Source organism: Balaenoptera ricei, chromosome 20 (genome assembly GCF_028023285.1).
Source record: "Balaenoptera ricei isolate mBalRic1 chromosome 20, mBalRic1.hap2, whole genome shotgun sequence".
Lineage (NCBI taxonomy): Eukaryota > Metazoa > Chordata > Mammalia > Artiodactyla > Balaenopteridae > Balaenoptera > Balaenoptera ricei.
In genome coordinates this window covers 42,506,029-42,526,065 of record NC_082658.1, presented here as the reverse complement: position 1 = coordinate 42,526,065, position 20,037 = coordinate 42,506,029, and the positions used below count along the sequence as shown (strand labels likewise).

Genomic DNA, 20,037 nt, shown 5'->3' with positions numbered 1-20,037 from the left:
CCAAGGAGGGCTCAGAAAGTCAGACCCCCTGCGGAGTTCCATGCTTTGCAAGAGGGATCCCTGAGGATTTCCCACCAATAGAGAGAGTGAACAGTGAGTCCCCAGGCTGATTCACCCAGCCCAGGACCCATGCTGGACCCCCAACGCTGTAAGCTCTAGAGAATGACGCAATTCTGCCAACCCATGGGGACTCCCCAGTAGACAGCCTGGCCTTGGCAGGGACCTGCATTTACTTGGTGTTTTACAGAGAAACTTAGAATCAACTTCCTGGTGCATTGAAAGTGGGGAATCCAGAGGCTTAGTCATCATGTCAGTTGATGACTAATGCCCACCTCCACATAGAGGGGATGGAGAGTAAAGATGACCCATGGTGAGGCGGCAGCTTGGACAGCTGGACTGGAATGAGATGCCGAGAGTTAGAAAACAGGACAAGATGTCTGAACAGAGGTCACAATTCCAGAGTAACACAATAGGACCTTTTAGTAGCTGGGGTCTGTGCAGTGTGGGAACTGTTTGGCCTTTATTGATTGCTAGATAAGTAGGCGACAACCTTGAACTTCATGTCAGACGCTCTCGGCAGGGTTTGGTCCTGTTGATGGTCTTTTTTTCCCTCAAATCACACCTCATCCAGTGCCATGTGTTTCTGAGCAAGTTCTTTCACGGGCTCAGCTTTCTCTGTTCTTCCTTTGCCCCCATCTCCTCCTGGTCCTGCAGCGTCAAACAGGTGGGTTCAATTCCTGGCTTTGCCACTTGCTTGGTGACCTTGACCTCTATGAGCCTTCACTTTCTTCATCTCTAAAACAAGTCATATCATTTGCTTGTTCTGAGGATTTGATGACATCATGTAGACTAAGTGCCTGGCACATCTTGGATGCTGAAACACATACAACCTAGGCATCCACGCTCTGGAATTGGGGGTGTTGAGGAGGGAGAGGTGTGTGGGACCTGCTTTGCTACCCTTCTCTCACCCATTGGAAGATGAAAGGACAGCCCCCATTGCCCTGCCCTTCGACTCCCATGTGATTTCCCACTCTTTGTAGTGAGCAGGGAAAACATTTATCTGTGCTCACAAATCTCAATCAGGGGGGCAGCCAGGCGCAGCAGCCCTGCTTGGGAATACCTTCCCCTTTGAAAGGTTTATCAATCCATCTGCCGCTTGGTCAGCCCTAGATGGGGCTGTGATTAATGATTCCTGTCTTTCCCAAGTTGACTTTGATGCTTGCTTGTTGAAACAAGTCCTCTGAATTCAGGAAATGGTCTCTTAATCAAAATGCTTCGAGATGCTCTCTGAGACGCTGCACCGGCCCCCAGCCGGCTTCTCCCCTCCACCAGACAGAGTGGCCAGCCGACCTTGAAGCCGCATGGACGGCCCTCTAGAACTACTGTGAAGTTGTTTCCAAGTCCCCGCACATTTCAGGAGTCTATGATGGACTCACTTCCAGGGTGATGATAACATTTAGTAAGGATAAAACTTCATACAGCACTTTACAGTTTACATTGATACTTCTCATGAACATTATCTCACCATTTTCTTTTTTACCAAAACCTCCTAAGAAGTACAGAGAAATGAACTGAGGCTCAGAGATGCAGGGTCACCTGCCCAAAGTCACATAGATGATATTCTGGAGCCAAACTTCCGGACTTTGGTCTTTGATTCTAAAGCCTGGACTGTTTCCACTTAAACAATACTTGTCTTCCAATACCCATCTTTAAAACACCCGTGGTAATCGCTGCTCTTGTGGTCTTTAACGGTCAGGAACAAGAGTAAAAATTAAGCCCACATACTGTATTCCAGTCAGGAAACTTTCTTCCTACAAACTACAGGAGAAGAGGAAATAGGAAAGACAGGATGAAGTAAAAAGAGGGTAAAGATGCTGTCTCCTGGCAGCAGAAGGAACCCAAGGTGAAGAAAAGTTGTACAAACTCTGTTCCAAAGGCAAAGGGTCAGAAGTGAGTTCTGGAAGAGAATTGGTGGCAATTCTGCTTTTTTGTTGTTTTAAAGTAGTATTTTCCAAAAAGAGTTTCAAGGCTATTGCTAGGAATCAGGGGCCCAGGGCATGAGGAGAAGATTTGGCGTGAGAAGAAGATTCCATGGTCAAATTTGTTGGGGAAACAGCTGGGCTAAACAGAAATCCCACAGGGCAGGGCATCTCAGAATCTTTCCTGTGCTGATGTGGGCAGTGAATAGAGACCCATCCCCGGCAGTGCTGCTTTAGAGGCATCGTAGAATGCTAGGAAAAGCCAACAGGCCTGAGCCAATCCCAGCTCCTTCACCCCTGCTACACGACCTTGGGCAGTTAATTCATGGCTGTGAGACTAAGTTTCTTCATCTCTAAAGGGGAAAATCCCACCTCCCTCTTACGGAATATTCAAAGTGCCTGAAGACCATGCATAGTACAGAGTCACGTGCACAAAGTGATAGCTTCCTCCCTGTTCCTACCCCTTTCTGTCTGTGATCCTTTAGGAGACACCTTCCATTAGCTCCTTCAATATTTAACTCACTGCTTGGTCTGCATGTGATCAAAGGAGGTTCTGACAATAACATTTCTCAGGGTTAGGACCATCTCTCAAGCACATCCTGCCTCTTGGGCTCAGGCTCCAGATCCCTGCTTCCCATTCTCCTGCTGGCACAAGGCTGCCCTCTCACCCACCTCCCAGGAAAAAAGCAAATAGTTCAGGGCCTCTCAAAGCACCCAAGCCCTTTGTGTGTAGCCAAATGCCTGGGCTTTAGTAGATGTTCAGTAAATATGAATGAATGAATGAATGAATGAAGATCTAGCATTTTTTGACTGCCTCCCATTTGCCACACAGCACTCCAGATGCTTGTCCATCTTAATTTCCTGGCTAATCCTCCCACCCATCCTGCGAGGTAGAAATTTGTATGTCTGACTTATAGAGCAAAAACCTGAATTTCAAAGATGGGGAAGAATCTGCCCAGATTCACATGACGGTAAATCTGGAGTTGGAGTTCCAGACTTTGGTTCTTCTCACTCCACGTCCATTAAACAACACTCACCTTCTAAGATCCATTTTTTTAACATTTAATTTTTTTTTTTTTTTTTTGGCTGTGCCATGCCACACGGCATGCGGGGATCTTCCCCGACCAGGGATCGAACCCGTGCCCCCTGTGTTGGGAGCATGGAGTCTTAACCACTGGACCGCTAGGGAAGTCCTAAGATCCATTTTTAAAGTACTCATAAAAATGACCCAAGGTTATGCCAGTATAAGGCTAAAGCCAGAATTTGACCTTGAATCTGTCTGATCCCAGTGTTTTCCATTGTCAAGACAGACATGCCCCAGGGCCTCGTGGATCATGTTTCGGGAACCTCACGCTGGAACTTTCTTGCTGGGAATCCTTGGCAGCTACTGCCCTCCGTCCTTTCCAGAGCTTATGCCCCATCCCCCCCTTCTCAACCCCTGGGTGCTGGCGAGTTACCACCTAAGTGGGTCTCTGCCTGAGCCTCCTGCAAAACAACAGCCCGCCAGCCTGGAAACCAGACCACAGCAAGCACCGACCTTGGCTAGAACAAGTGTGGGTAGGCTGTGAGCCGAGTCCTGTTTCCACAACTTCTCTACCCACCGCTCCGCTTCCTAGTTTACATAGAGAGAGGTCAGGAGAGGACCCCCGGAGCGGTCACCCATCAGGGGTGCTGACGAGAAGGAGGTGGGCAGCCTCATCGTCATAAATCCCCTGCAGCTGCCCCCCACCCTCCCGAACCTTCCCCACTGGCAGCGTGGGCTGATGAAGAGCCGATGTGGGCACGAGGCAGACCCGGGCTCAAGATTCTACCACTGTCTACCTGTGTGACCAAAGGGAAAAGTCTAGCCTCTCTGAACTTCAGTTTCCTCATCTTTAATATGAAGATAACGATTCCTCCTTCGTGGGATCATTGAAAGGACAGAACACAATAAAACTTGTAAAGCACTCAGCTTGGCGCTTGGCTGGAAACACCCAGTCCGTGGCAGCTGGGTCAATCTTGGCTTTCCCTGATGGTAACCTTGAGTGTCTCTCGAGCTTAGGAAGGAGGATCTTAAATGGCAAAGAGCATTTTTTCCCCCCTGGTGTCCCACTCAAGATAAAAGGCAGTAATCTTTTTTTTTTTTAATTTTACAATTCACTTAATGGCAACGGGTAATCATCAAATTAGCAATGGTTATTTTCAAAAGTTATTACACTAGCTGTGCTACCATTTCTCAAGGTTGATCGGATACCTAGAGTCACAGACATTTCCCACTTAAGATGCATCACATAAATCAGACTTGGTTTATCACCAGCATTTATAAAACCAGACCTAGGAAAAGAACTAGGTCTGGGGACACATGCATGGTCTTAATATAGCGAATGTTTAGCCTGCCCTGATTATTACAAAATCAGAACAGCGAGAATATTCGCAGAAAAGGCAGTAATCTTACGTAGTGGGTAAGAGCACAGAATTTTCTGTTCTGAGACCCTGGGCACGTCACTTAAAATCTCTGTAAGCCTCAGTTCCCTCATCTACAAAACTGGAAGTATAATCTTTACTTATAATTAATAGAGCTATAATTAATCTAACTTAATAATAATCTGTACTCACTGTCTCCACTTCCTCACCCCCAATTCTCTTTTTTTTCTTTTTTTTTAATTGAGGTATAGTTGGCTTACAATATTCTATACGTTTCAACATAGCGATTCACAATTTTTAAAGGTTATACTCCATTTATAGTTATTATAAAATAATGGCTGTATTCCAATATCTGTGCTGTACAACAGATCCTTGTGGCTTATTTATTTTATTCATAGTAGTTTGTACCTCTTAATCTCCTTTCTTTTTCCACCCACCTTCCCTCTCCCCACTGGTAACCACTGTTCTGTTCTCTATTATCTGTGAACCTGTTACTTTTTTTTATTATATTCACTCATTTGTTGTATTTTTTAGATTCCACATATAAGTGATATCATACAGTATTTGTCTTTCACTGTCTGACTTCTTTCACTAAGCATAATACCCTCCAAATCCATCCGTGTTGCTGCAAATGGTGAAATTTCATTCTTTTTGATGGCTGAGGAGTACTCCATTGTATATATACCCCCCCACACATTGTATTTATACCTCTCTTGAGAACATTCCAGTCTGGCTTTTGTCCCCACGTTCCTGAAACCCCTCTTGGCCAGCTCACTAATACCTCCTTGTCACCAAATCCAGTGGTTCTCTCTCAAGCTCTATCTCTGACACAGCCAATAACTCCCTCCTTTTTTCACTTGGATTTTAGGACATTACCCATTCCTGGTTCTCCTCCTATGGCACTGGCCACTCCTCCTTTCCTCGGCTGGCAGCTCGTCTTTGCGACATTTACTTGTCAAAGGGCCCTGGGACTCCTTCTTTGGCCTCTTCTCTTCCATGTTTGTCCCTGGGCGATCTCCAGTACCAGGGCTTTGGATCAGGTGTACACAAAGATGGATCCTATCATTCTGTCTCCAGCACACACCTCTCCCCTGAGAGTCCATTCACAAACCTGATGCATCTTTGGCACATACAGATGCATACCTAACATACCTGACAAGCCTCTCAAAGTGAACCTGCCTAAAATAGCACCTCTTCATTTTGCCCCAATTCCTCCTGACCCAAATTGCTTCCTCCTTGGGCTTCTCCATTTCCAAACACGAAACCAGTTGTTCCAGTGGGATTCCTGAGGGTACCCTTGATCACTTCATACCCCGCACCCCACATCCAGTCCATCAATAAGTTCTGCTAGGGGTCCTTCAAAAGCCATCCTCAGTCTGACCGCTTCTCACCACCCCATCAGTCTTTCGCTCCTGCAGCGGCCCCTAACTTCCCACTTCCAGTCTTGCCCCACAGGCGTGGGTGTGCTTTGTTCACCACACAGCAGCCAGAGTGATCTCTGGAAAAGGGAAATCCATCATGTCGCTCCCCTGTCAAAACTCCCCACTAGCTTCCCATTGTAACCACACTGAAACAGGGACCTCCAAGGCCCTATGTGGTCAGACCACGGCCCTTTCTCCCTCTGTCACTCAGCTTCAGCTGAACCAGAGCTGAAGCAATCCCACCACAGGACTTCTGCTTCTGCGGTATCTTCTGCCTGGAATATTCTTTAATGCATATCTTTACCTGCGTTCATTTCATTCAGTTCAAACGTCACCACCTCAAAGAGTGGGGGGATCACCTTCCGATCCCCCTCCCTAATTTATTGCCTCTTCCCTCCAGTCACTGAAACCTCTTACCATGCTTATTTTTCTAGAATGTTCATCTCCTCCTACACTTTTATGTTATGCGTTTTGTTTTACTCATTCATTGTTCGAAACCCTCACTAGAATGTAATCTCAGTGGGGATGGGGACAGGGTCTTGTTCACAACTGCACACACACCCGGTGCCTAAAAAAGGGCTAAGCGTATGGAAGGACCTCCAAACCGTGTGAAATGAATGAATGATGATCACCTGCCTCAAAGGCTTGACGTGAGCATTCAATGCCATGATGCGTGTCAAGCCCTTACTTAGCGGTGCAGCCCGGCACACAGTAGGACCTCAATAAATGTCAGCTCTTCCCCATTACGGATCAAATCTTCTTAGGGTGAGGACGTCCTTAACGATCCCCCAGCCACTACAGCCTCCAGACGGGGGCTCTGTAGTCCCTCAGAGGTCCTCGGGCAAGGCCCCCGCGGGGCTGGGTGAGCCGGACCTCCGTTCTGAGGGAGCACAGGGCACCCCTTATCAGATGTTTGTGTTTAGACTCTGAAGGGGGCAAATAACCCTAGTTCCTTCGACAACATTTAGGGCTCTGCCACCATTTTATTATGTGAGCAAACATTTGATAGCTGGGAAGCCCATCCCTAATGACAGGTCATAGAATCTTGCTGGCGTCTCCTTATCTGCTCTTGGTGTTTGCTTTTCTATTGAAACCTGCAAGGTCACAAGCCATTTTCTCTCTCCTCCACCTGAAATCTGAAAATTGGAAAAAGGCTGATACTGGGGAGTAAAGAAACTCGAGAGTGGGGGTGGGTGGGAGAAGGAAGAGGAGGCAAAGGGTATCAGAGGACCCTGACCAGGGCCTCAAGAATGAAGAAGGGCCAGAAACCTGTCTCCTCACACGGACGCACAGCTCAGTCCTGCTCTGAGGGGCACTGGAGGAGGAGCAGCCCCGGCGGGGGCACCCCGGGCAGCCCAGTGTTAACAAGGACAGTTACACCAAGCACCGTGGGGAGTACTGCACGCAGAGCAGCCCATCTGATCCCCCAACGGCCTTCATCTTATAGGTGGAGAAACCGAGGCTCAGAGGAAGGCGCTTGACCGAGAAGAAAGCTAGTAGAAGGCTTCTAACCTCAGCGTAATAGCAAGGACGCGGGCTGGGAGGTCTCCCAGAACTGGTTTGAATCCCCACACTCTCCTAGCTCTGAAACCTTGGACAATTCACGGGCTCTCTTTGACCTTGTTTTCCTCACCTGTAAAATGGGCATAATGGCAGCCTCATACAAGGCTATGGCTGGGAGCACTGATTAATGAGATAACAGTGGGATAATAGGCCTTTAATAGTAGTGGTAGGTGTGTGTGTGTGTGTGTGCGTGCACGCGTGTGTGTGTGTTGGGTGAGGTCTTGAGAAAATAAGCCACTAAGCTGAAGGGCAGAACCTTCCCCTGAGATGACAACAGAGGGGAAAGAGAAGGAGGAGACAGAGAGAGGAGAAAAGGGACTCCCTGGAAGGCAAGGGTGAGCAATGGTGTTCCAAGACAGTTGAGATGAGCAAGGCCCAGGGCTCTGGGAGCAGAGGCCGCCTCGGATGGGGGTCTGGCTGCTCTCAAAGGCTCCTCCATGCTGCGTAGGTCTCCTGCCCCGACCCGCCGGGAAGCCTGGCATCAGAGGCCGTCAACCCTTGTATCCTGATCCTCTGAGCTCTTGTCCTGACAGTAACAAATGTTGTAGAAAGCTCTTTGCAATTCCCCATGCTTCTTCCCTGATGGATCGTTTGTGAGTACGTGGTGATTTTCTCATGTGCTTTATGGCCTTGTGGCTCAAAATATATCAGCAGCATCCGCCCAAGCTGGGAGCTGATTAGAAATGCAGGTTCTTAGGCCTACCCCAGGTCCACTGAATCAGAATTTATCAGTACATTTTAACAGGATCTCTGCTACTCATAGGTCCATTACAGTTTGGGAAGGGGTCTAGGGGAAGCCCTGCTCTTAGAGGACTTAGGAAGAGACCCTTATTTCCGCCAGAAGCAAGAGCTCCCCATCCAGCTGCCACTGCCACCAAACTGAGCAGTTTATTTATAAACTCACAGGAAGAGGAGCCCAACTTCAGGATAAAGGTCGGCGAGTTATGACTATTTCAAGGTCAGCAGCAATTCACTTCTCTCTTCTGAAGTGGCCAGGGAAGCCGGCACCTAGGTCTTCCTAAAGGGAGCGTGTTTCAGGACCAGCCCTGCGGGACTCAGCAGGCACAGGGTCCCCAGGCCTCCAGCCTCAGCTCTGTGCTGACTGAGTTGGGTCTCAGCTCCCCCAGAGAAGCCAGACTAATGGCCCAGGTCCCGGCAGATGTACACAGCTGAGCTGTCTCTCCTCTCTCTCTGCAGTGCCCTCTCCAAGCCTGGTGATGCCTACACGTCACTTACTTTGTGCACAGCAACAAGGACCCTATTTTCCACACCATCACCCTCCAGGCAGCTGTCGCGGAAAAGCGCAGTGACCTGACAAGCAGCACCTGCGAGAGGTCCCTGCTCACCTGACGTCCTGCCAGCACCTCGGACAATCCGCTCTGAGAGGCGCGGCCCAGAGCCCAGCTTCCCTTCTATGCAGTATTGTCACGATGCCTCTCCCAAGACGTCAAGCTCTCCTGTCTGGTCTGTCCTAAAGGCGGGAGATGAGAAACCGAGGAAGAGGAAGAGAGAAAGCCGGAGCGTCTACATTATGCTCCTTCATCGAACAAACTGATGTGAAAACTTGAATCTGTTACTGAAATGAGGAGAGGAGGACACGTGCTATTGAACTGAGCCAAACACACTGTAAATATCAGCCACCTCCCTCCCCCCCACCCCCCCATCCCGGCTGATCTGGAGATTTCTTTTAAAGAAGTAAATTTGTCCAATGGGTGTAAACTATAAACTACTGTAATTAAGTGCAATTTCCCCTCTACTTCCTCTCCCCTCTGCCCTGTATATAATACTAAAGTGTCTCTCAGTTTTCTTCGTAAAGGTCAGAGTTGAATTTTCAAAGTGATTTGCCCCCTCTCTCTTCCCCCACGGAGAAATATCTAAGGTGGAAGTGAAGCCCCTGCCCCCTTCCTTGGGCCCAGGCACACACAGGGACTGTGTATTTTGGACTGTCTGCTAGCTCACCCCAATCTCCTGATGTTAAGACACACCTCTGGATCCCTGGAAGGGCTGAACATAGTGTCAGAGTAATGTCCTCGCTTCCGGTGGGGGTGGGGGATCAGCCAGTACCTCCCCAGGAAACCCCAAGACAGGGACACTGGCTGTTGGATAGCACAAGGAAAAGTCGCCCTTTCCGAAAACCTCCCATTAAAACAATTTATTTTGTCACTGCCCAGAGTCTCATATTTCTGTCTGTCTCTGACTCTTCCCCCTGCCACGGTTCCTCCAAGAACCCCCGGCCCCTGGTCTCCTTGGAATTTTCCACTTACTCCACCAGGCTCGCTGCTGCACGCCCCAGTGTCTTCAGGCCGGCTTTACCGCTAAGGTAAGGAAAGTCTGTTCCCCCAGTCAGACTCCAATACCTTTGTCTTTCTGCGACTCACAGGAGCCAACTCTTGGTGACTGTTGGTCACAGGAACAGAGAAAAAGTAGGAAAAGTGGAATCCCCGTGGGTAACATTTTCAACCTCCTTGTAAGCATTAACTCCAGCTCTCTTCCCTTAGTCAGGAGAATGGCTCTTGTGGGGATCGCTTCCCAGGCAGGAAGGTGAAAAGCCAAAAGGTGAAAAGCCAGAGGTCTGAACACTCTGCCAGCAGGGACTTTGCCACAGATGATCCAGTGTTGACTCCAGGAAGAAGGAGGATGGACCTGTCCTCTTTGCCGTCTCCTCTTACGTGCAGCGTAGACCTACCAGCACGTGGTTTCTGGCTTCTAGACAGAGCAGTTCCCAAGCTGGGTGTAAGCAAGGGCATCATGCCAACGAGGCCTCAAGCAACAGGTTTTTCAAAATCCCAGTGTAGTGGAAGATGTAATTCTTAGTGAGCCGGGCAAATGTACTGAGTGCCCAGGGCAGGGATGGATAGGTTTGGAAACGCTGACCTCCTTTGGCTCCTGGCTCCCCCAGACAATGTAATTCGGGCTAAAGTGGTCAAGAGAAAATTCCTGGTTGGGTTGAAAAGGACTGGGGCCAAGGCCGAGCAGCATGTATCAAGAGAGGCCAAGATTTGCTGTCTCTGGTTGTGATGTCCTATTGGTTGGCTCCTGTGAGTTCCAGGAAGAGGAAGGGAATATAGGTCTCGAGCTCAAGCCTCAACTGAAGCCCTATGTTTGGACTCACGTTGTTTCTGGGACAGCTAGTATCTGCATTTGATAGATTTTAGATCTTGTGTTATTGCAATAACCCTGAGAATCCAGAAGGTCTTAACCATCCAAGAGGCCATCTGGGAGTTGGGGGGTGGGCAGGTAGGGGGAAATCTCTAGGGAGTTTTCTTTACCAAACCCTACGTGATCCAAGACTTGTAGAAGGTGACCCTGACAGCTGAGAATACCTCCCTTCTAAATCAAATCTCCCTTCCCGCTGGCTCTAAGAGGGGCAAGGAGGCCCACTGTGTGTGCATTCAGGTGGGCATTACCCACTCTGAAGATTCATTCGCAACTAAAACCTCCCCATACCTTCCTCCAGCACGTTATAGACCAACATTTCTGGGGTCTCTCTTTACACCGTGAGCCCAGGCTAACAGACAGATGGTTCTGTTTTTACCACGACCTGCCTCCGTCTTCTAGGGTGAGATCTGCGGAAGGCAGATTTCATTTTCACATCCGTGGATAAGAAATGAAATGGGTAATGAAAACCTGCCTTAAAATGGATTGACTTGTCCATGCCAAACAGTGGATTATCTCCCCGCAAAGGCAGAAATAACTGGAGTGTTAACTGCTGGATTCAGGTGGATAAGAACACAGTGTAGACAGCCAGGGAACTGAGCTTTTGAGTTGGGGGCAGGTCTTTGATATTCTTTTTGGAGCCAGAATGCCTTGATTAGAATCTCTAACTTCACCACTAAACCCCGTGCTCATTGTCGTCCTACATAACATTGGGTGATAATAGTAGTACCTACTGTATACAGTTGTTGAGGAGTAATTGAGTTCATATATGTTAACCGCTTAGACGTGGGCCTGGTACGTTGTGAGACGTGTGTGTTAGCATCTTCTCATCCCAGAGTGCCTTCCCATGCAGCCTTCTGGTCTTGGTTGATCTTTCCAGACACCCTCATCACCAGTGTGATGCTTGGTAAAGAAGACTGCCAATCACTGGTGAAATGATTTTGCTCACATCTATGGTATATGACCAATCAAGCAGTGATCCAAGGATGAGTCAGGGAGGAGAGGTCTGAGGAGAGAGGAAAGGCTTGACTGGGGAGTCTGTGTCCTTAGGGAAAGAAGAAGGTAAAATGTGATGAGTGGGAGGGCCACAGAGAGCCAGGAGGCTGGGACTAAAGGTGGCTTCACGTCCCTAAAGGTTGGGGATGGGGCGGTCATGGAGGAGGAATAGAGGGAGTGAGGAAGGGGGTGGGTCAGGAGGAGGAAGGAGTGAACTTCTTCCCAAGCACGATCAGGGCTGATGCGTCCCCTTTGAATGAGGAAGTAATTCAAATAAATGCCATTGAAATCTGTTCTGGAAAATAGGAGATTGCCAGTAATGGACCACACAGTGGCATATAACAAATCCATGTTTTTTAATACTTTAAACACATCCCAGTTGTATCAAACAGACTGAATATTCATGAGAAGTTGCAATCAGCTAAACCAAATGCCTATAAAGCCCCTCCCTGTCTCCCTCCCTCCCTTTCTTTCTCTGTCTCTGTCTCCCTGTCTCTCTGTCTCTGTCTCTCTTTCGTACAGAGGTCATTCCAGCTGGGCAAATACTAGATTGTCAGCCAAGATTTATAACATGACAGCATTTTATAAATGAATCTTTGGGGCATGCAGGGCTTCACACACACCTGGATGACCATATTTTTCCTGGTGTATATAAAATGGTATCTGCATGTATATAGAGGAAATACTTTCTAAGGAAGAATGAGCAGAACAAACATGAGGGGGGACAACATCAAAAGCAGGAATCCTCAGAGCGGGTTTCATGCAGTCTGCATATGTATAAATATGTTTATTCCAACAGATCACCTGAAATTTCCTCTCCATTTCCACACATTTAATTTTCTCACCAGATACATACTGTTATAGCCCCCAAAGGCAGGTTTCCTTCCTGTGCCCAACTGTCCAGACATCCTTAATAAATCAATTATGTTAAATGATTCCCAATTAATTATGAAAGAGATAAAAAGATAAAGCTAGGTTTTTTTTCTTTTTTTTTTTTTTGGCTTCGCTGCACGGCATGCAAGATCTTAATTCCCTGACCAGGGATTGAACCCGTGCCCCCTGCAGTGGAAGCGTGGAGTCGTAACCACTGGACTGCCAGGGAAGTCCAAAGCTAGTTTTCAAAAGACAAAAAAAAAAAAAAAAAGTCGCACTATAAGGAAAGCATGCCTGATTTCCTGAGCCAGAAGGCCTTAGCCTTCTGTATATCCCTTTGCTTTTGGAAATATCATCTAGTCCAAAATAATATTTCCCATTTATTTATTCAAGAAATACTTACTGACACCTACTGTGTGCCAGGCACCATTGTTCTAGACACTGAAGATACGTCAGTGAATCAAACAGATAAAAATCCTTGCCCTCGTGAGCTTTACATTCTGGTTAAGGAGATGGGTAGTAAGTGTGTGAATGTGTGTATGTGCATGTCAGATGATTTTTTTAAATCTATGAAAAATTCAGCGAGGAGGCTGGAGTAGCTATAGAGCTGAGTGAGCGGGGGTGTGGGAGTCAGGGTGTGAGCAGAGTGCTGGGAGGTGATGACAGATGACAAGGACCTTGTCACCATCGTAAGGACTGCTATAAGCTACTGGAAGGACTTTTATTCTGAGGGAGCTAGGGGCCATCAGAAAGTTGTGAGCAGAGCAGGGGCAAGATCTGGCTTACACTTTAACAGAATCCCTCTGACTGCTGAGTTGTAGGGAGGCGCCAAAAGTGACGGCAAAGAGACCATCAGGAAGCCGTTGCATCATCAGAGCCTGAGACCAGGGGGTGGTGGTGGAGGTGAGGAGAGGCTGTCTGATCGTGGATGTGGTTTTAAAGGGAGAGGATTTGAAGGCACCAGGGTTTCCTGATAGTTTAGATGCGACATCAAAGAGGATTCCAAGGTCTGAGGCCTGGACAAATCAGGAAATAGAAATTGATGTTATAGAAAATGGAAAACAATATTACCTGGTCAAAGACTCTATCTCAGGCATCTTGTAAAGTGGTACTTTAGGAAGCATCTGGGTAGTATGTCATGCTGCGATGTCTGCTGTTATCATGTCCCTGATATGATGTCAGGACTCTCCAGGTGGCAGTAACCTGACATTTGATCATTCATCCAACAAATGTTTATTGAGTGCTTACTATGTGCTACATACACTTCTAGGTATGGAAAGAAAAGCAGTTTAAAAAATGTTACTCTTCCCATGGAGCTTACATTCAGCTGGGAGGGAGCCAACAATAATGAAATAAACAAATATAGAGTATGCCAGGTACTGATTGACAGGCAATGGAAAGAAACACAAAGCCAAGAGAGGGGATGGGAGCTGGGAAGGAGGGGGATTCATTTTTGTAGGGGAATCTCCTTGCTTTCCAAGGTGGGATTTCTTGGGGGCATCCTGACTAAAAAGAGAATGCATTTCTTTTTTTTTTTTAATTGAAGTATAGTTGACTTACAATGTTGTGTTAATTTCTACTGTACAGCGAAGTGATTCAGTTATACTTATATATACATTCTTTTTTTGTATTCTTTTCCATTACGGTTTATCATCAGATACTGAGTATAGTTCTCTGTGCTATGCAGTCGGGCCTTGTTGTTTATCCGTTCTATATATAAAAGCTTACATCTGCTAACCCCAATCTCCTACTCCGTCCCTCCCCCAGCCCCCTCCCCCTTGACAACCAGAAGTCTATTCTCTATGTCCGTGAGTCTGTTTCTGTTTCGTAGATAGGTTCATTTGTGTCATATTTTAGATTCCACATATAAGTGTACCATATGGTATTTGTCTTTCTCTTTCTGACTTACTTCACTTAGTATGATAATCTCTAGTTGCATCCATGTTGCTGCAAATGGCATTATTTCATTCTTTTTATGGCTGAGTAGTATTCCATTGCATATATGTACCACATCTTCTTTATCCATTTGTCTGTCAATGGACATTTAGGTTGTTTCCATGTCTTGGCTACTGTGAATAGTGCTGCTAGGAACATAGGGGTGCATGTATCTTTTTGGATTAGAGTTTTGTCTGGATATATGCTCCGGAGTGGGATTGCTGGATCATATGGTAATTCTATTTTTAATTTTAAAAGAGAGTGTATTTCTGAATCACCTACACTCGTGGTCAAAGACTTGTTCTCCCTGCTGCCTCCTTCTGTAGAAGACTGTATTAGTTTCCCATGGCTGCTATAACAAATTTCCACAAGCTCAGTGGCTTAAAACACCAGAAATATATACTCTCACAGTTCTGGGGGCCAGAAGTCCAAAGTCAGTATCACTGAGCCCAAGCCAGGGGTCAGCAGGGCCACACTCCCTCCGCAGGTTATAGGGGAGAATCTGTTCCTTGCATCCTCCAGCTCCTGGTGGCTTCCAGGTTCCCTAGCTTGTGGCCACATCACTCCAATCCCTGCCTCCCTGGTGTCATTGCCTTCTCTCCTGTGTCAAATCTCCCTCTTCTTCCTCCTCATAAGGATCCATGTCATTGCATTTAGGGCCCACCCAGATTATCCAGGATATTCTTCCTTCATCACATCTGCAAAGTCTCTTTCCTTTTAACGTAATGGTTGACAGCTTCCAAGGATTCAGACCTGCTATCTTTGGGGGTCGTTATGCAGCCTAATACAGACTTTACCACAAACCCAGAAAAGAGAACTGAAGGTGATAATTTCTTTGGCATAACTTTTTCCATGATAATTCATGATTATTTTTGTAAAATAGGTTGTCTTGCCCAGGAAACACAGATGATAATGAGAAAGATGCTTGTTTCTTCATCTTTATGAAATCTACTTTCTATGGGAGCCACACTTTGGAAAAGCTTGAATCAATAAGTAAATGGAAAACTTAAACGTGGTGCTCACGTTTGTATCATGGAAGCAAAACAACAGGCTGCCACTGTAGTGACGGTTAACCATTCATCCACCCCTTTGTTCACCTGGTAAATATTTACTGCTGCCATACAGAGTCATGGTGAGGAGCTCAGGCTGGGGGAGTCAGGCAAATCGAAGTTCAAATCCTGGCTCTACCACTTACTAGCTGTGTGATCTTGGGAAGGCTACTTAACCTCTCTGGGCCTGTTTCTCTGAAAATGGGGCTGTTGTAGGGATTAAATGAGATACAAGGTGGATCAAGTCCTTCACCAGGTACATGAGAAAGTGTGCACTAAATATTAGTTATTTGCATCCAGTTTTTTCGGACTATGTGAGAGAGAACATGATGGCCCCCATCCCCGCCATCACTGAGTGCCTGCCCCCAACTGGAGTGTAAGTTCTATGAGAGCAGGGACCTGGGAGTTTTATTCACTGTTTTGTCCCCAACATCTAGTACCTGGTACATATTAGGCACTCAGTAAATATTTTTTGAGTGAATGCATGTGTGTATGTGTGTCATGGAGTTTATTAGTTTTACATCTGGAAAATGACCCCAGTGTGCACCTGCTACCACCACCCTCAGCATCTCTGTCTGGGGCCTCGCAAGCTTCAAAGGAAGGAGCAAGTCACTGTTATATCTTCTATAAATGGGGACAAGGAGAAAGGAAAGAGATGAAAATGGAGGTCCTAGGTATCGCCTTATGGCTAGTGCAGTACTAGGGTTAGTTAGACCAGCTTGGAACCCATTCTGGCTTCTGAGCTGGCACTCAGAAAGGAAAACCAACAACAAAAAACAAACTGCTTCTGTCTATCTGTGAATCTGATCTTTATACCCTGTCTGCAAATATTCCTATCACCCATAGAGACATAACCAGATTGCAGACTTCTCCAGGACAGGAGCCCTGGGTTATGTCTGTCTTTACTGGCCTAACCCAGAGCTTCATCCCTTTGATTATATCCACTGTGCATTTTCCATATGCAAAGCATCTAGGTGTGGTAGAGAGACACATAATAGATGCCCATTCACTCATTTATTCAACAAACCTCTTTTGCACACTGACTTGAGCCAGGCACAGGGGTGGGTGCTGGGGATTCCAAGATGCCTTGAAGGAGTTCCCAGCCTGGCCGGGGAGACAGAAAATTTTGCAAGTTATTGCAATGAATGTGCTGTGTTGGTGTTAGAAGGTAGAGTGGTAGGCCAGTGGAGGAAATTCTGTCTGGGTGGAAATCAGAGAAGTTTCCTCAGAGGACACTTGAACTGCATCACAAAGAATGAATGTCAGGGGACTTCTCTGGTGGCGCAGTGGTTAAGAATCCACCTACCAATGCAGGGGACACGGGTTCGAGCCCTGGTCCGGGAAGATCCCACATGCCGTGGAGCAACTAAGCCCGTGCGCCACAACTACTGAGCCTGCGCTCTAGAGCCCGCGAGCCACAACTACTGAGCCCACATGCCACAACTACTAAAGCCCGCGTGCCTAGAGCCCGTGCTCCACAACAAGAGAAGCCACTGCAAGGAGAAGCCCGCGCACCGCAATGAAGAGTAGCTCCCGCTCGACACAACTAGAGAAAGCCCGCACGCAGCAGCGAAGACCCAACACAGCCAAAAAAAAAATAAAATAATATAAATTAAAAAGAAAAAAAAGAATGAATGTCAGTTCACCAGGCAGATGGGGGAGGGGTGGGGAGAAGACATGCCAGGCTGAGGACCCACAAAATGCAAAGTGAATGTTCAAAGCAGTTCCAATGTAGTTTCAGCCCAAATCCTCTGTCTTCTGCATCCCTGAGACCCCCTGCCTGACCTTCTCTTGCCCTGGCTCTGCAAATCGTGATCTGACACAGTGAAATATGTTCTCCAGGCTGCAGGGTCCTCAGGTCAAGGTAATGGGTCACTAGCCAGCCAGTGCCTCTGAGGAGTGAACCAGGGCCTGAGAATCAAATAGGTGAGCCCCCCATTTCAGGTGAGCAGAGGTAAGGCATGGCGTAAGGCATGTGATGTTTACGTTCAGAAACTGCAAAGCCACTAGCTTGCAGAGTGTCATTATGTCTGCAGGTGGAGGGTAATTTTCCTGTTACTCAAGGACTCCTGATCAGGCTCTGATTGGTCTCTGGGGAATTGTTTTATGACCCAGAGCCAGGCAGCAGATAGATAGGAGATGTGGTTTGCTGGGCAGAAATTTACAAGGCAGGAAATTGCTTCACTGGACACAACCATTCATAAGAAACACCTCTGGGAAAAGGAGCCCAGGCTCCCGGCAGGTCTGCCCCCGGCCGATGTTTACATCAGCAACAACCCGTGTTCCTGGTTACACAATGTGGCAGCGTCACTTTGAGTGGGGGAATCTTTGCCCCTTGGAAGAATAAACACATTCCTCACTCGCAGGGGAATTAGCAGACCTCACAAGACTTTTCAGTGGCTCTCCTGGAGGTCTTAATGTCATAAGAAGGTGACTCTACACATGATTAGCTCTACAACCTAACTTACTCCAGATTTGGTTGCGGTTTCTTTTACATGGCAGTACAGGCTAAGATGAAGATACTCCAGCACTGAAGGATGGAAATGGTGATAATCCAGGCAGTTGCCAAAGCCACGCTAGGTTTCTTAGGAACAATCCAGGGGTTTAGGGGTCATTGGTCAGTCGTTGGGGAGGAGGGGACAGGGCTGTGGGTTGTTTAGATACATTCCAAAGCCCACGTTTCCATTGTCCCTCCAGCTCTTAGCTGAGTTCTAGAGTCCAGATCTTTCAGAACGACAGCTATCAGATCTGCACAGGTCATGGGGAGAAAAGATAAAGGGCTGTGGCCAGAGTCTCCAGAACCATGGGGGTCTGTCTGGCAAGTTACTAGAGGCTCCAGCCCAGCACTGTTCAGTAGAATCAAGAGCCACGCCTGGGCCCTACGCCCCCAGACCCCGCCGCCCCCCGTAAACCCCATCACAGTCCTGGCCCGGCCAGGGGACCTTCCACAGGCTGCTTCCCCTCTCCAAGGTCTCCGGTTCTGCATCTGTGACCTGGGGGAGAGCCTGGTGCCACTTCACGTTGCTGCTCGAATGTGAGGATTATATGAAACCATGAATTTCCTCACTCTCAGGCATGTTTGCACACTTAGGTTTTGGTGCATTGTCTCTGGGGCAGTTGGGCAGGTCGGGGGACTCGGAGGGGAATTTCATTCTATGTGTTTTTAACCTTCCTATGAGGAGTTGCAGGCAATTCGCCATGACCCCGACTTAGTTCCGGACCTACTCACTGTGTCCTTGTGCTATTGGGCATGACATTCAAGGCAGGAGGGGTCAATGGCCGAAGGCCCTGGGCTTGCCCCATCTGAGCTCGTTCTATTTGCTTCCTGGAGACCATTTCTTTAATTTTGTCTCCCCCTAGCAAGTTCTAAGGCGGCCCAGACCATGTTACTCTTGTTCACCACTGTACCTCCAGTACCTCGTGTAGTGCCTGGTGCACAGTAGATTCTCTATAAAGACTCGTTGAATGAATAAGCAAGTGCATGAGTGAATAACTGAATTGGTGGCACTTCTTTTAAAAGTTGGAATCCATTGATAGAGTGAATCCATAACAAACCTACTATGGACTTCAGATCACCTAACTTCTGCATCATCACGTAAGCAGGCAGCCTTAATTCCTAGTTTCCTTGTACAGGTTGGAGCAGTTGTGTCAGGGAAAGCAAAGCCTACCAAGGCCATTGCAAGGACAATCCCTAGCCGAGGACCCTTTAGATAATTGATTCATTAAGTATCCATTTTAGTAGTTATTTTCAACCCACCTCAGGATCTCATACTTATTGCCCTGCTCATTCTCTGTGAAAGAGGCTGCAAAAAGATTTAGAGCCATTGGCCCTAGACATTTGAAGAAGAGGGTTACTGGCCACCTGATCTCCAAATTCTGCTAGAGGCACCAGGATGAACCCAGAGGTGAAGGGATGATCCCACAGGGTCAGACTGGAGGAACGTGTGGACAGGGCAGCATAGGACAGACCTAGAGGAGTGTTTGGGGATCAAGGTCATGGGCCATGCAAGCATGTTATAGGCCCACTTTGGGTTGGAACATGTGTATGGGCCTGATGTCCTAAAAGGCATGCTTCTTCTCAAAGCGGGGCATAGGGCAATGAGTCAGGGGGTCCAAGAAGCCACAGGAAAGATAGTTCATCTTCCTGGAGCATCCATTTTATTCAGTGACAAGTAATTTTAACTGCATTTTTATATCAAAGCAAATTGATAGGTCGTGGTAGAAAATACAAATTTTACATGCATTTTTAAGATCAAATATGGGTCTTCAAAGAAATGTCCTGTTTGCAATGATCTAAAACCCCAGACTCCTTGAGAAATGTGAAATTCACTCTTCTCTGCCACTAACGGTACTTGAGTAGAACAGTTTCAGAAGCACTGGCTTAAAAGAGTCAAGCAGAAAATGCCACCCACTGACGGTGCCTCTACTGTCCAAGCACGCTGCTAGACCCCAGTCCATGCAATGAAGGTCCCCTTGATGAGACAATGGCATTGGTACAGCAATGGCCCCTCACATTATCTGGACCCCCTGGGACCCCAAGAGATCAACTTGCTGTCCTTCTTCTCCCAGGTTCTCGGAGATATAAGAGGAGGAGTTACAACCCTGCTGTTATTTTCTCTGTTCCTGGTGGCCAGCACAGATGTGCTGAGCTGTGTTGGGATG

At 47.4% G+C, this 20,037-nt stretch overlaps 1 protein-coding gene and 1 non-coding gene across 6 annotated transcripts in view; one reads left to right on the top strand and one right to left on the bottom strand.

The window, feature by feature from the left end:
- Positions 1-9,534, top strand: part of HNF1B (HNF1 homeobox B) — a 115,802-nt gene extending 106,268 nt beyond the window's left edge. For all 5 annotated transcript variants that reach the window (XM_059907788.1, XM_059907790.1, XM_059907787.1 and 2 more), the window contains one exon: positions 8,564-9,534. In XM_059907788.1, the coding sequence (XP_059763771.1) occupies positions 8,564-8,584 (21 nt within the window). In that variant the 3' untranslated portion in view covers positions 8,585-9,534. The remainder of the gene's footprint in view (positions 1-8,563) is intronic.
- LOC132356329 (small nucleolar RNA SNORA72) lies at positions 4,264-4,395 on the bottom strand. Its single transcript, XR_009499845.1, has one exon. It is a non-coding gene; the product is annotated as a small nucleolar RNA SNORA72 (small nucleolar RNA).
- Positions 9,535-20,037: the final 10,503 nt, after the last annotated feature.